Source organism: Eulemur rufifrons, chromosome 2 (genome assembly GCF_041146395.1).
Source record: "Eulemur rufifrons isolate Redbay chromosome 2, OSU_ERuf_1, whole genome shotgun sequence".
Classification (NCBI taxonomy): domain Eukaryota; kingdom Metazoa; phylum Chordata; class Mammalia; order Primates; family Lemuridae; genus Eulemur; species Eulemur rufifrons.
Window position 1 is genome coordinate 21810127 of NC_090984.1, and position 17028 is coordinate 21827154.

General features: G+C 41.5%; 1 protein-coding gene across 2 annotated transcripts in view; it reads left to right on the plus strand.

Annotated features, from left to right (window-relative positions):
- SIN3A (SIN3 transcription regulator family member A) overlaps positions 1–17028 on the plus strand; it is a 63045-nt gene that overhangs the window by 43745 nt on the left and 2272 nt on the right. For both annotated transcript variants that reach the window (XM_069481687.1, XM_069481696.1), the window contains exons 15-20: positions 10–583; positions 3379–3548; positions 7882–8055; positions 10329–10421; positions 11301–11395; positions 15482–15689. In XM_069481687.1, the coding sequence (XP_069337788.1) occupies positions 10–583; positions 3379–3548; positions 7882–8055; positions 10329–10421; positions 11301–11395; positions 15482–15689 (1314 nt within the window). The remainder of the gene's footprint in view (positions 1–9; positions 584–3378; positions 3549–7881; positions 8056–10328; positions 10422–11300; positions 11396–15481; positions 15690–17028) is intronic.

Below are 17028 nucleotides of genomic sequence, written 5' to 3' on the forward strand. Positions count from 1 at the left end.
TCCTATCAGAGGCAAGAGCAGGCTACAGAAGAGAATGCTGGTGTACCTGTTGGCCCGCACCTCTCACTCGCCTATGAAGACAAACAAATACTGGAAGATGCTGCCGCTCTGATTATCCACCATGTGAAAAGGCAGACAGGCATTCAGAAGGAGGACAAATATAAAATCAAGCAAATCATGCATCATTTCATTCCAGATCTGCTCTTTGCTCAGAGAGGTGATCTCTCAGATGTGGAAGAAGAAGAAGAAGAAGAGATGGATGTAGATGAAGCCACAGGGGCAGCTAAGAAGCACAATGGTGTTGGGGGCAGTCCCCCTAAGTCCAAGCTAATGTTTAGTAACACCGCAGCTCAGAAATTAAGAGGGATGGATGAAGTATACAACCTCTTCTATGTCAATAACAACTGGTATATCTTTATGCGACTGCACCAGATTCTGTGCTTGAGGCTGCTGCGGATTTGTTCCCAAGCTGAACGGCAAATTGAAGAAGAAAACCGAGAGAGAGAATGGGAACGGGAAGTGCTAGGCATAAAACGAGACAAGAGTGACAGCCCTGCCATCCAACTACGTCTCAAGGAACCTAGTGAGTGCTTTGGTTGTTGGGTTACAAAGGATGTGTGGAGTTGAGGACCTCAGAGCCTAGGTAGACTCAAGACTGCGTTCTTTTATGAACAAAGCTCAGGCCCCAGAACTCTAGTTGGGTTCAGATCCTAGGTCTGCAATATACTGGTTGTGTTGCCTTACTTAAACTCTCTGGACCTGTTTACCTATAAAATGGAGGTGTAGTACTCATTGCCTTCTGGGGTTGCTTCATTCAGAGCACCCTGTGCAGTGCTTGGATCTTGGATACTCAGTCAGTGGTTAGTTCTGTGGACACACCAGGGTAGGGGGTGGGTATCATTTGCCATTAGTTTCCCAAATGGCAGATCTTTGGGTTACTGCAGAATCAAAGGACAGACAGGAACTCAGATATCACAGTCCCTTCCACTCCATGACAGAACATAAATTCCTAATCATCCATGCCTAAGCCAGATGGGACTTCTTTCAGATATGTTTGGGTAGGACTTCTGTTTAACCAGTAAGGTTCATGCTCATTCCTAATAAGTAGGAATAGTTATGGAAAGGAGATTGCAACTCAAAGAGATGATGTGAGACACAGTGGAATAGGCGGAACAGGGATGAAGATGGAGAACTCGGGAAAAGGAAAGTAAGTAAGGGTTAAGGAAGCCATCATGTACTTTAAGTAATTCTGTGCTGCCTGCTTCCAGATAACAGTTCAGTTCATAAATTAGGTACTTGAGCTGTGGACCACAGGCTTTTTCATGAAGCCTTTCTGGGCTCTTGAGGAAATAGCCAATCTGAGGAGTGCATTTATTTTTTTTTTTTTTAAAGTTTTGCTGATGTAGGAAGCTCATGTGTGGTCCTAGACTTCTATCTCTTGAAGAGCTTGTGACACTGCAAATTAATTCTAAAAGCCCTTGTCTGGGTTAGTCCTAGCTTGAAAGAGACAAATTTTGTACCTCTTTGTGGTGATTCCATCTGCTTGGATAGAAAGTAGAGAGAAAATGGCCTAATCCTGGCTTCACCACTGACTTAACCTGCTTTAAGGCTTACGTAGTTTGGTCTCGAGTGATAAAGCCACCCCTCATGCTGACATAGCTTGTGTGAAAAAGTCTGTGGTTTGGACTCAAACCTTTATTCTGGCATAAGGCATTTTTCACAGTCAGAGCATATTTCAGAGGCTCATTCCTATTTTATGGGCCTGAAGAAGGTGATACTCTGCGATGAAACTCAAGCCAGTTGCTTATTTTAAACAGTAATTGTCCTGTTGTCCCTGTCTTTAATGATTCTATCACACCTCAGATAAATTGAGATAGACTCAGTTTTGCTCTTAGCTTTTTTTCCCCAGTACAAACAGGTAACCAGTTAGTTGATGATGAGTTTTTTGTAATTTTTTTTTCATTTTAGCCAATTTTTATTGAAGTGCAACATATATGAAGTATACAAATCAGAACTGTACAGCTCAGTGAATTTTTACAGCATAAACACACCTGTGTTCAAAACACAGCTCAAGAAACCCAGATAAGCTGGTGTAGTAGTGTGTGCCTGGTCCCAGCTGTTCCTGTTTGGGGAGCTGAAGCAGGAAGATTGCTTGAGGCCAACCTAGGCGACATAGTAAGACTCCTGTTTCTTAAAAGGGCTGGATGCGGTGGCTCACACCTATAATCCCTGCACTTTGGGAGGCCAAGGTGGGGATTGCTTGAGACCAGGAGTTCAAGACCAGCCTGGGCAACACAGGCAGACCCCGTCTCTGCAAAAAATTTAAAAACATTAGCTGGGCATGGTGTCCTGCCTGTAGTACTAGCTATTCTGGAGGCTGAGGTGGAAGGATTGCTTGTGCCCAGGAGTTCAAGACTTGCATTGAGCTATGATCGTGCCACTGCACTCCAGCCTGGGCAACAAAGAGAGACCCTGTCTCTTAAAAAACAAAAACATAAACAAAACCCAATAAAACATAGCCAGTACCCAAATAGCCTCCTTTTGCCACTATCTTGATTTCTGACGCTAGAGATTAGAGATTAGATGTGCCTGTTTTCAAACTTTATATAAATGAATCTTATTTTATGTGAGCCAAAGGCAGGACTGTTTCACCATTCCTTGTGCCCTCTGCTAGTTGCCAAGTGTGTCTTTAACAACTGATAAGATTTATTCTAGCTAGTGGTTGAAATGACTTATGTACTGCAAATACAGATCATGTAATGCAATTTGTGAAGTACAGTGTTGCAAATCCATTTTTAAACAAAAGGACTTTGACAAATTCAGATTACTTCATTATTCATAGAGGATTTAATTTGCGCTCCTATTTTTCTCTTCCCAAGAGGTTTCCCAGTGCTAGGGTATGGCTGTGTCTGCCTTTTCTCATCTGCACTTGATGCTTCATTGAAATGGCTTTAGGAGCAAGTGACCTATGTCAAGAATGCTCTTGTGTAGGCTGGAAGAGCAGGTTCCTCTCAGAGGAGCCAACAACTTTTTGAAGGACTGGCTTCCCTGGGATATTTTCCTCTCCTGTCATGCAGAGCCAGTAGTACTGTAAAGAAGTGTCTTTGTATAAAGAAACATCTTTCTAGCATGGTCAGTCAGAATGTTAGGAGCCACTGTTAAAGTTGCAAAGTCACTTTCCTCTGGTAGGCAGTGCTAGTGATTGTAGCCACCTGTCAGATTTCATCTCTGTCTATAGTGGACTGAGTGGGTATGTTTTGAATACCTAGTGTTTGTTCCTTCCGATGTCATTTAGGCCAGCTACAGGATTTGCCCTGCACTCTATCCTCAGTCTGTTCTTAGCAGGGTAAGGCCTCACCTATCCCATCTCTCCCACAGTGGATGTTGATGTAGAAGATTATTACCCAGCATTCCTGGACATGGTGCGGAGCCTGCTGGATGGCAACATAGACTCATCACAATATGAAGATTCGCTGAGAGAGATGTTCACCATTCATGCCTACATTGCCTTTACCATGGACAAACTGATCCAGAGCATTGTCAGACAGGTGAGGGCATGGTGGAGGCTAGAGTGGGTGAGGGGAGAAGTTCTTACCTGAAGATGGGTCAGGCAAAGAAAAGGCAAGATTTCTATTGCAGAAGGAAAGGCAGCTTTCTCCCTTAACAAAGTTCATGAACATACGGCTCTGAAGAGGGGAAGAGGAGGTTAATGTGATGTTGTATTTCCTATGTTAACAAAGTGGGAGTGCTTCAGCTATGTAATTGGCCCCTTTACTGTTCTCCTTGTGCCTTCAGTAGGAGCCTGCCTTCTGATGCTTTCTTGCTGTCCACCTGTCAAGAGTACAATGGTCCCGACCCCAGCTCCCTGCCCTACTGACCATATATTACCTGGTCTGAAAAGATGAGCACACAGTGTGTGACGTTGCCTCTTCCATAGGTGTTGGTGATTCTGTGCACTTGCTTCGTTTAATATTTGAAATTCTTTTTACAGGAAAGGTTTTATATAACATCTTTTACAATACTCTGCCTACCTCACTCACCTCAGGTTCCCTCTGAGTTACGTTTGTGGTTGGTTTTGTGTTTTCTTCCTGCAGCACCATGGGAATTTCTAAATATGTTGTTCTTTATAACAAAGAGCTTATAACAGATTTCTACTCTTCATACTTGAGTTCTGAACTCTCAAAAAGATCAGAGTCTATTGGTGTGCTACTTTTTTATTTTTTTTGAATTTTTGTTTTGGTTTTGAGACCCACCTTTACTACTATTTTGTTACAAGTCCCCAATAGGGCTTTGTTTTTTCTTTCCAACATCCTGTTCTGCAACTTACTTGGCTCTTTTTGCCTATATGCTGAAGAGCCTGGGCATGGCACGGGCCACGTGAAGACTGGCACGTACCTTGAAGTTTTTTCCTTCCGCAGTGCAGGCTTTGGCTTTCTCCTTGTAGACATTCTGTATGGGCAGTACTGGCCCTTGTCAGCTTGAGTTCCTCAGCAGAACTCTCTCCTCTTGGGGGCTGAGGACTTCCTGGGGCAGAGGATGAGCTTGGAGCGGTACTCCCTCAGCTGCTCAACATTGGCCTGCAGCAACTCAGTGGACTTGTTCTTGGATCCACAGAAATACCAGTGGTCCAGCCACCCTTAACTCTTCTAAGCTGAAGCCCCTGCCAGCTTGTACTTTGGTGTGATACCTCCCCATGGGTTACCTTACTATGGGTTAGATGGGTCCAAACACAAGGGTGGGGCAGTGTGGCATGCTTTTGCAGGCCTTGTATCCGCCTGGCGGCTGGTTGAATCACATGGCCATGTAATGATGCCAGTCCTTGTAGAAGTGGGGCTTTAGGGTGATGCCATTCCAGCTGGGTGCCATGGCTGCCTACGGCCCTCCTCCACAAAACAGCCAATGGGAAAGGTGGTGTACTCCTTTTAAAAGTGAAAACTTATAAAAAGCAAATTCTAATTCTGGAGCCCACACTGCCACTATAGAAGGAAAAACTTGTTGGTTAGTGTTCTGTTGGGCTATATGTTGAATCCTTTGGAAAGTACCCATGCTTTTTTCTTGGTTTTGGAAGGGTGCATGCCTCTGTACCCGTCTCACAGTATCTTGTCAGGATTGAGGAGGAGCACTTCACATAAATGAATCTTGGCTTCTTGGGGAAAGTTGTCAGGCAGACAGTTTTTCCCTAAAAGTTGAAAAAGTTTTTAGGCCTTCTCATAAAGGGTCTAGATGGTGACTGACAGAAATCATTACGTAGATACAGTCAGCTGTGGACATAATTTTTCAGAGACTAATCCCTGTTAACTTACCCTAAATTTATATAAAATATAGACTCCAATTATCTTGTGCTTGTATTTCTGCTGATAAGTTTGCTGCTGCTACAGCTAGGAACAAAGTCTTTCATGCTACCAGTACAACAACTTTAAAAGAAGTCCAATAAAACTTACTTTTCATAAGCCTGAGGTTGGTTTTTTAAATAATAGGTATAATTAGTTCATTTACTAGAAGCATCTGGTTATGATTTTGAGTCATATGTACCATCTCAACCCTTTTTTTATGGAAACAGAAGCTGCATCCAGAATCACTTACTTTATTTTTTTTTATTTATTTATTTAAGGACAGTCTCTCACTCTGTTGCCTGGGCTAGAGTGCCATGGCGTCAGCCTCGCTCACAGCAACCTCCAACTCTTGGGCTTAAGCGATCCTTCTGCCTCAGCCTCCCAAGTAGCTGGGATTACAGGCATGCACCACCATGCCCAGCTAATTTTTTCTGTATATGTTTTTAAATGTCCGTATAATTTCTTTCTATTTTTAGTAGAGACGGAGTCTGGCTCTTGCTCAGGCTGGTCTCGAACTCCTGAGCTCAAATGATCCACCCGCCTGGGCCTCCCAGAGTGTTAGGATTACGGGCGTGAGCCACCGCGCCTGTCCCAGAATCACTGACTTTAAAACATGTTCAAGCTTCCCATCTTAACCCCTTCAGCTGGAGACATCTCTGCTCTCATTCTCATCTCATTTGGTGTTCCCCATAGACTTCATTGCTGGCGAGGGGTAGAAGATACATTTTCAAGTCGAGCCATACATTTATCTTACCTTTTGCAGGCTGATTTAAGAGGGATTCATTTTGAGAATAGAATAGGCAGGCTCATAGACAGACATCTAAGTACGGAACTCAAAATATGGCCACACAATGTAAAGACTGCACTGTGAATTTTTATTTTCTGCTTTGAATGCCTACATTCTCATGCTTCTCTCTTCATGTGGACATTTGGCACGTCTTCTAGGCTTCTCCAGCCCTCTAAGGCTTTGGCTTGCCATGATGATGCCTCTGGCCCAGCATTACCTGACCTTTCCATACAGTTGCTCCTATGTAGGAAGTCTACTGGATACTCTCCGTGTGTCATTTCGAATTAGCAGGACAGAGAATCTGACCAGCTTCGCGTGGGGGTGGGATTTCCCTAGCTGTCCCGGACTTATAGTGCTGCCGTTTCCAAAGACTCAGGGAGGGGCCAGATATCCAAAAAGGGGACATGGGTGAGGAGTCAGTGACAGTCTACTTTGACAAAATATAAAGCAAGAGAATTATCTACATGGTAGAGATCAAGTTTGGATATACTTTTTCACCATGCTGTTTTTCTCTTAAACTGTATCTTAAGCTTTTCCCTATGTTATCAAGTCATCAAAAGCACTATTTTAATGGTTGTATCAGAATCCATTTGATTGTAATTTATTTAACTATCTGCAGTTGCTGTAGATCGTGCCCTTTCTACCACCCACAGATCACTTGCCCTTCTGACCTTGCCCTGTGTCCAGTTATCTACTAATACACATACTTGTCATTTCAGACTTTATTTAATGTTAAAAATAAGTAGTTGTCATAGTTACGCTTCAAAAAGAATGTACCTTCCTAAAAATAGGATGGCCTGGTGGTTATGAAAATGTTAAAGCAAAGTAGATAAATTGATATTGAAATTAATGTTTTGTTTTCTTCTTATATCTGTTTTTCACATTTCCTATCATTTGGATGGGTGAAATTTTCATTTGGGGGAATTTTTATTTCAAATAGAAATAACGTATGACCTATGAGAATGGGAATTCATTCTCTATGAACTGAAAGGTTCAACTTTCTAGTCAATTAGCTAGTTAAATAAGATTGTCACAAAAGTTATCAGTAGTGAGCCAGAATTGCATGCTGGCCTGTATTGAAAGTGAGCTAATTAACATTATGTATACCTTAAATTCTACACTTTGTATCAGATGTAGAAAAACAGGTGGTGTGTTTGGAAAGAGTATTGGTCTAGGAATCAGGAAACCTACACTATTAGTCCCCACTTTGCTTCTTCAGCTGAGACTCCCTGGGCGATTAATTCAGCAGCCATTTCTTAAGCACCTAATGAGTTCCAGGCTTTGTACTTGGGCTGGTAACACAGACATGGATCTTGTTTTTGTGGTTCTCTAAGGCTCCTCTTCACCCCGGTTTATACACTAAGTTTTCCTGTCTGATGTGTGACTTTGTCTCTTAACAGCACACACCCCTCCCTCTTCAGCCTGCTTCTCAGGGTGGTTATAAGGATCAAATGAGCCATGGAAATTTATATACAGATCCTTAGAATTTTAAATAAGTGGCACATTAACCTGAGTGACCTGGTTTTGCTTTTAAATAGGTTGAAAGTTTTACTCATGGACCACTGATAAGGTTGAAGATCTTGGTTTGGTTATTCTCCAAGAAAATGGTACAGTGGTTTGTGTAATTGATTTTCTAAAATTGCCAACCAAAAAAAAACACCCCTTTTTTGAGTTGAATGACTTGATCAAAGGAAGGTTGACTATACAACAGGGAGGAATGGTTTCTTAGTTCACTAACAACTTGCCTTGGCTTGATTCTAGCTGCAGCACATTGTGAGTGACGAGATCTGTGTGCAGGTGACTGATCTGTACCTGGCAGAAAACAATAATGGGGCCACTGGAGGCCAGCTGAACACACAGACTTCAAGGAGCCTCCTGGAATCAACATATCAGCGGAAAGCCGAGCAGCTTATGTCAGATGAGAATTGCTTTAAGGTGAGAGTTGCTCGTGCAGCCACAGACTTTGCTGGTGACAGTTTAAATAGTCAGAACACTCTGAACTAAAAGTTAAAGCCAGGGTACTTTGACCTAGTGATTCCACTCCTGGAGCTTTTTAGAGTTTCTAATGAGCTCATCAGAGAAACACAAAGAATGTGGAAAAAGTGGAAGTAACTGTCTCCCTGCCTTTTAAAAAAAAATGGTTATTTATGATTTTTACAATTTTATATTCTACTTTTTCTCTGAACATTTTTCATATTATAATGCTTTGTAAATATTACTTTTGAAAAATGTTTAGACCAGCCTGAGCAACATAGCGAGACCCCATCTCTACAAAAAAAAAAAAAAAAAAAAAAAAAAAGCTGGGCATGGTGGCATATACCTGTGGTCCCAACTTCTGGGGAAGCCCGGGAGTTTCAGGTGCAGTGAGCCACGGTACTCCAGCCCTAGGTGACAGAGTGAGACCCTGTCGAGAGAGAGAGAGAGAGAGAGAGAGAGAGAATGCAGACAACCATCAATTTTTTATTTTATTTTTTGTTAAAGGGTCCAGGTCTCACTCTGTGACCTAGGCTGCTGGGCTCAAGCAATCCTCCCACCTCGGCTTCCCAGAGTGCTAGGATTACAGGCGTGAGCCACAGCACCTGGTCACTTTATAGAGAATTAACACCTGTATTATTGAACGGTTACATTGTTTCCAGTTTTTTACCATTATACTGGCTAATCATAAAAGCAAATAGTTGGAAATAACCTAGATGTCCAACCAGTATGGGAATTGGGTAATGAAAGCCTATCGTGAAGACTGCGTGACATATTTTGCAATTCTTAAAAGTAAATTAAAAAATGCAGGGTTTTTTTCCCTTAAATCTATTTTGGAAGTAACTGTGTTTGTATTGTTGTCAGGTTGTAAATTTTACTAGCAGATAGGAATTTTTAAATCTTTGAAAGAACACTGAGAGCCAGATCTAGCATCTGGTCCTTTGTGCTTATTAACTAGTGAGTTGCCTTGAGAAACCAGAACTCTCTGAATTTAAATTTTCTCCTTATGTAAAATGAAGGGTGAAATAAAAATTTCTCAAGTTATTTTTCCAGCTGTGTCCTTCTCCATGTGATTCTGATGATAAATTATCTTGTCTGCAGAAAGCCTTAGGGTGAGGGCATTGAGTATCCCAGGGTTCTGCAAGGGGAGTCCCTGTGCCATTGCCATTGATTGTTGTTTTATGCAAAACATGGCTTGTTTGCCTCTATCAGTGTATTGCTTTTAAGTATGGATTTTTTTTTTTTTAAATCACACAAATAGTATTAACAGAACTCATAATTTCAAGAACTTTTTTTTTTTTTTGAGACGGAATCTCTCTCTGTTGCCTGGGCTAGAGTGCCGTGGCATCAGCTTAGCTCACAGCAACCTCAAACTCCTGGGCTCAAGCAATCCTCCTGCCTCAGCCTCCCGAGTAGCTGGGACTACAGGCATGCGCCACCATGCCCGGCTGATTTTTTCTATATATATTTTTAGTTGTCCATATAATTTCTTTGTATTTTTTTAGTAGAGATGGGGTCTTGCTCTTGCTCAGGCTGGTCTCGAACTCCTGAGCTCAAATGATCCACCCGTCTTGGCCTCCCAAAGTGCTAGGATTACAGGCATGAGCCACCACACCTGGCCCTTCAAGAACTTTAAATACAATTGGTACTATTATAATAAAACACTTATTAATATGTTCATTTTTTGGGTTTCTTATCCCAAGGCACATTTAGATTTCTTATGTAGTCTTTATTGCAGTATAAATGCAGTTGTTTATCTTTGTTGCATTTGGTATTTTCCACTTAACTTTGATACGAAGAATTTTCTTTGTTACTTTTTTCTTAATGCACTAGACTTGTTTATATCTTTGCAGTAAGTCGTAGAAGTGGGATTATCAATTGAAAACTCTGACATTTTATGGTTCTGGCTACACATGACATATTTCTTTTTTATGAACAAAATACTTGTTTTTTAAAGCACTCTTTACTGGCACTGATTATTGTTTTAGCTAATTAAAGACATTTGAAACATGAAATGGTACTTTTTGTTCTAACATATTTCATTTTACTGGTAGCAAGATTGGACTTCTGCCTTTTTTTCTATCACTGGCTTTCCAGGCTTTTGAGTATCTTCCTCATCTCTTCAATTGGAGTGATGTTTTATAACTTTATTGCCCCTCCACCCCAACCCCGTGAAAAGATAGGTTATAGCTTTGGAGATGGCCTGTTGTTTACTCTCAGTTTCTTATTTGCAGCTTATGTTCGTTCAGAGCCAAGGCCAGGTTCAGTTGACCATTGAGCTTCTAGACACAGAAGAGGAGAACTCTGATGACCCCGTGGAAGCAGAGGTATGGACAAGTATACACAAAGCCCTTATGTTGGGCAGAGCTGGCGTGTCCTGAGAGTTTGCCCAGTCACCTTATCTGCTCGAAGCCCAAGCTACCTTAGGCCTGTTTAAGGATTAGGACCTGGATGCTTCAAGTGTATAGGTCATTGCAACCATGTCTTCCACTGAATAGAAGGGCCGCCTGGTTATAGATGTTAACCTCATCCTTCACTGAGTAGAGATGTCTCCTCTTAAGAAGTCTCATGGTTAGCAGCTTTCCTATTTTTTCCTGAAATATAAGAAGCAACAAATCAGGTGCCATCTTCCCAGTGTCATCCTGACCCTTTGTGTCATGTTTACTTTTTATTGGGCAGATGAAGCCAGGAGTTCCCACCCCACAGAGTAGATAGAGAAATGTGATTATCATAGTTCACTCTGGCAGGTAATGCAAATAGGAGACATAGGCCATATGTATGATGTTGGGGGGATATGTGGAAATATTGGCTTGTGGCTGCCAGATCTTTCAATTTTTTTCCCCAAGAGATGCCAGAAATCCGTATTTTAATGTGAAGAATACTGATTTTCAGACATTTGCCACTATACATTCTATTTAACAAAGCCTTCTGTGGGGAAATAAAACTTGTCAGTGAGCCAGCTTCTAACCATTTATGACTTCTGATAACTTCAGCATGTCAGAGAAACTTGTGGTATTGTTAACTGAATTTTTAATCTATATTCCAATACCAAGTAAAAAGCGTGTCATTATAGAAAGGGACTTTATTGATCTTGAAATTTATCAGTTTCAGACATTTTTGTCATGGGATTTACTGTACTACCTGATGAAGATGAAGCTCAGTTTTTGTGATTTCCCTCCACCTCTGTTTTGTGTTTACCATCCTAGCGCTGGTCAGACTATGTGGAGCGATACATGAATTCCGATACTACCTCTCCTGAGCTTCGTGAACATCTGGCACAGAAACCAGTATTTCTCCCGCGGTAAGTGAGCCACGTCACTTGTGAGCATTATATATTTGTACATGGTTGAGGAATGGAGGGTTAAATTACCTTCCGATTCTTGGTTTTCACATATTCTCTTCATTTGTTCTATCTGCTGAGGATGTTATTGCAAGGTTTGAATGACTGTTACAACATGGGCTTACCTGGAGCATATGCAAAAACATCAGGGAGGTGAGAGTTTTAAAGAATCAGCAGTTACTTCCCTATATTTGATGTGAATGTGGGTTGGAGTCTCCAAGGTTTGATGGAGGAGGAGTCGCAGGACTCAGCCATGTAGTCATACTTATAACTATGATTTATTACAGCAAAAAAGATACAAAGCAAAATTAGCAAAGGGAAAAGGTGCCTGAGGCAAAGTTGGAGGAAGCCAGGTTTAAGCTTCCAAGAGTCCCCTCCCAGTGGAGTCACACAGGACGCTCTTAATTCCTCCAACAACAAGTTGTGACAACACACATAAAATCCTGTCTACCAGGGAAGCTCATTAGCCACTCTGTGCCAGGGTTTTTATTGAGTTCGAGTCATACAGGCACCCTGTGCCTAACATATACCAAAATTCCAAACTCTCAGAAGGAAAGCAGGTTTTCAACATAAGCCAGATAGTTTATACAAAAACAGTTTAGGTACAGTGAGCCACTAACATGATTTAGGGAATGGTAGAAAGTTCCCCAAAATCCAAGATCCCAGACCCCAGCCAAGGGCCAATCTTGTAAGCAGACCTTTCAAAGGATAGCAGTCTTAGTCCTGCTGTGTTAACTGTGCACCCCACCCCCTGCTTTTTTTTTTGAGATGGGGTCTTAAGTGCAGTGGTGTCATCATAGCTCACTGCAACCTCAAACTTCCTCCCACCTCAGCTTCCTGAATAGCTGAGACTACAGGTGTGCACCACCATGCTCGGCTCATTTTTCTATTTTTTGTAGAGATGAGAGCTTGCTGTGTTGTTCTAGCTGATCTTGAACTCCTGGCCTCCCAAAGTATTAGGATTACAGGCATGAGCCTCCACACCTGGCCTGTTAACATTTTTCTGCACAGAATTTAAAAAATTTTCCCCCTATATACAGGCAATTTGTAATGCTGATCCTTTCAGCATGCAAAACGATTTTCAGAGGTAGAAAATAAATCGGTAGAGTGGCTTTCTTCCTTCTAAACTTTTAAGTTTAGAATAGAAATCTCATGTCTTATGTTTCCAAAATGTTATCATCCTGGTATTACTAGACTTAGTCCCCTAATGAGAACATGGAAAAAGGGTACCAGCGAAGAGGGCCCTGCCAAGTTCTCTATTCATTGATTCTTTTAACAATTTTGAGTAGTTGCTCTGTGCCAGGTCCTCCTCACAACAAAACAGACACAGTCTACATGCTTATGACATGTTACAATAAACATACATATCATTATGTATTTCTTACCAGATTGGCAGAGTTTTTAAACGATTTATAATCTGTATTGCAGAGGGAGGCACTCCAATATATTGTAAGAAAAAATATGGCCGGGCGCGGTGGCTCACGCCTGTAATCCTAGCACTCTGGGAGGCCGAGGCGGGTGGATTGCTCAAGGTCAGGAGTTCGAGACCAGCCTGAGCGAGACCCCGTCTCTACTAAAAATAGAAAGACATTATATGGACACCTAAAAATCTATATAGAAAAAATTAGCCGGGCATAGTGGCGCATGCCTGTAGTCCCAGCTACTCGGGAGGCTGAGGCAGTAGGATCGCTTGAGCCCAGGAGTTTGAGGTTGCTGTGAGCTAAGCTGACGCCACGGCACTCACTCTAGCCTGGGCAACAAAGTGAGACTCTGTCTCAACAAAAAAAAAAAAAAAAAGAAAAAATAGAAATTGATGCAATCATTCTGAGGGCAGTGCAGTTAATGTGTAGAACATTAACCCTACAACTTCAGTTTCTAATGATTCTTTTCTCCTACAGTTAAGGTTCTCAGTCTTTTTGGCCTTGAGACCCTTTATACTCTTAGAGCTTGAGGACTCCAAAGAGCTTTTATTTACGTGGATTGTACTAGTAATATTTATCATGTTAAAAATTAAAACTGAAACTGGTAACTGTGGATATTCTTCTTTGATATGACAACAAAAGTCTACCCGTGGTAGTTTCTTAAAGACTACTTGCAATATGAATTGAAATATTAATGAGCTTTTCATTCTTTCTTTTTTTTTCTTTCTTTTTTTTTTTTTTTTTTTTTTTTTTGAGACAGAGTCTCACTCTGTTGCGCAAGCTAGAGTGAGTGCCGTGGTGTCAGCCTAGCTCAGCTCACAGCAACCTCAAACTCCTGAGCTCAAGCAATCCTCCTGTCTCAGCCTCCCGAGTAGCTGGGACTACAGGCATGCACCACCATGCCCGGCTAATTTTTTCTATATATATTTTTAGCTGTCCATATAATTTCTTTCTATTCTTAGTAGAGATGGGGTCTCGCTCTTGCTCAGGCTGGTCTCGAACCCCTGAGCTCAAACGATCCGCCCACCTCGGCCTCCCAGAGTGCTAGGATTACAGGCGTGAGCCACCGCGCCCAGCCGAGCTTTTCATATAGTTGTCAAAATCCATTGGCTTATCTTGTACTTTGAGTGAATCTTCTTTCATCCATGATTTTGTAACTTCATGCAATTGGTGATTTGGAAACTTCTAGCTCACTAAGTTATGCAGACCTACTAAATGTTGACACATTTTACAATGCTCCCCCCCAAAAATCACATTCATTAATATCACCATTGATCTTATCAAATACATCTTCAAGTATTGGGAAGCTGTCAAGCTTGGGGCGGCTGATGCCAGTTTTACCAAAATTCCTAGTTTTGCTTGAAAATTCAAATCTTACCATTGGCAACATTGTTTTCCTTGGAGTGATAGGTCCCTTATTCATTTTTGAGAAAATATCTGCCAATCCTTGGCCAAAGCTAAGTTTAGTCAGTCATTCTTTCAGGTTAAAATGGTGATCCATTTACAACTCAAGCAATTGCTCATGTGCTTTTCTTCAAGAATACCATTGTACTCTATTACACAAAGGTACTTTATGTGTAGTTGCATTTTGTCATACAGCATGTTAAAAAGATGTGATTTAATAAAAAATGTTACTGCTTCATCAGAGACATTCTTAAACGAAACTGGCTTTTTCACTTAATGCCAGTGGATGGTCAGATTCTAATACAAAGACTTCCAAGTACAGTTTGGTGCCACCGTAGCATTTTTATTCACCATTACTTTTATCCTGCCAGTGCAAATGAAACACAGTGAAAAAGGCAAATAATGTTTTAGTATTATTATGAAATAGTTTTATCTCACATATCTCCTGAAAGGGTCTTGGGGATGCCCAAGAGTCCTTGGACCAAAGACTTGCCGTCCTATAAAAACACATGTATACAAAGATATTCAATGAAGCAGTGTTTTTAATAGCTAAATATGGGAAGCAATAATCGTCTAGCTGATAGCCCTGCTCCACTGGATGTGGAAGAGATTCAGTACCTGCCCCTAGGGCATCCAGTGATTGTGAATTATTTTCTTTCCTTTGTGTGTAGAATGGCCTTAGTTTATACCATCTTAGGGAGAATTTTTAAAAATAGGCATTCAAATAATTTTATGTGTTTCAGATAAGGACCTTCGTTGAGAGCGGCTGTTAAGGAATGATTTAATTGGGGTGTGCTCCTCTGCAGCAGTTAAAGAGAATGAGACAAATTTATGTAGTGAAATTTAAAAAGTCTTCATGACATTAAATGAAAAGTTGAGAATAAAATACGTAGTATGAACCTATTTTGTCTTAAAAACAAATCCCAAAGCAGAACTATAGTAATTACATATGTAAACTCACAGAGGCCCAGAAGTTTTGTATTAAAACTGCAAACAAGTGGCTACCTTTGACAAAGCAAGTAGATTTGTAGAAGTGGGAGGAGGGGATTTGTTGAGGATTTCTGCTTTTCTATGTGTCTTTGCAGTTGAAACTTTTTTACAATGAAACCATTAAACATTTTTGTAGGTATGTAACTAAATAATAAGAAAAACTCATTTGCGGGGGAGTCACGGCAATCTGTCTGGACAAGCTCTCATCCTGTAGGGCTCTTCTGCTCTGTAGGAATCTTCGGCGGATCCGGAAGTGTCAGCGAGGTCGAGAGCAGCAGGAAAAGGAAGGGAAGGAAGGAAACAGCAAGAAGACCATGGAGAATGTGGATAGCCTGGATAAGCTAGAATGTAGATTCAAGCTGAATTCCTACAAGATGGTGTATGTGATCAAGTCAGAGGACTACATGTACCGGAGGACTGCCCTGCTGCGGGCTCATCAGGTGAGAACCAGTTACTGGAATTTCTCTATACATCTCTCTCCCCAGCTAGGACCAGGGAGGCCCAGAGTCTTCTGATTGTTTCTCGTTCTTTATGAAAACCTATTTTTGAATTTGAGAATTATTGAGAAAGCACATTAGTTTGCTAAGGATGCCATAACAAAGTCCCACAGACTGGCTTAAACAACAGGTATTTATTGTCTGGTATTTTAGGAGGCCAGAAGTCCAAGATTAGGGTGTTAGCAGTGTCGGTTACTTCTGAGGGCTGTGAGGGAGAATGTGTTCAGGTCTCTCTCAGCTTCTTATGCGTTGTTGGCCATCTTTGGCATTCCTGGGCTTGTAGATCCTTGCCTTTATCTTCATATGGTGCCTGTGTGCATCCAAATAAGCTCACATTCTGAGTGTTGTGAACTAGGACTTCAACATATAAATTTAGTGAGGAGTGGGGGGGACACAATTCAACCCATAAGAGCAGGTAAATACCTGGTGGTACCTCTTGGTGAAGCTACTCTCAGCATTTACATTTCAGGCAGTATCTGATCTTTGGCATGTATGAATCCTGTTTTCATATATATCTCAATTTTGAAATCTTCTTGGTACAGTTATGTACCATGTGTTGTGCCAGGCCGTGGGACTACCACCATGAAGTAGAACAAAGAGGGTAATGTGATGTGTGCTACCAAAGAAGCAAATCAGATGAAGTGGTCAGGGGTAACTGGCGTGCAGGCCTTGCTTTCATTGGAGGAGGCTTCTCTAAGGAGGTGATGCCTGAGGTCTGAATAATAACAAGGAGCTATCCTGGTGAAAAGTTGAGGGCAAAGTAAATAGCAAGTGCAAGACTGGGACTTGGCACATTAAAGAAACTAAAATCACCATTCTGGCTCAAGGTTGCCTTCATACCTTCCATGAAGTTAGAAGGATAGATTGCATAGACTTTGTCTTGTAGGCCATGGTTTGGATTTTGTCAGAGGTACTTTGAGACATTGTTGACAAAGATAGCTTGGACTTAGGACTGCTATGAGTAGAATGGGAGTGAGTATGGGTACAGAGTTGAAAAACACTCAAAAGGCTGCTCTTGTCCAAGTGAGATATGATGGCCATCCATACTACTGGGATGACAGTAGAATTGTAGGAATTAGATTGTAGCTATAATTTAGAGTTCTGTGGCTGGGCATGGTGGCTCATGCCTGTGATTCTAGCACTCTGAGAGGCTAAGGCGGGAGGATTGCTTGAGCTCAGGAGTTCAAGACCAACCTGAGCAAGAGTGAGACCCCGTCTCTATTAAAAATAGAAAAATTAGCCTGGCGTGGTGGGGCATACCTGTAGTCCCAGGTACTTGGGA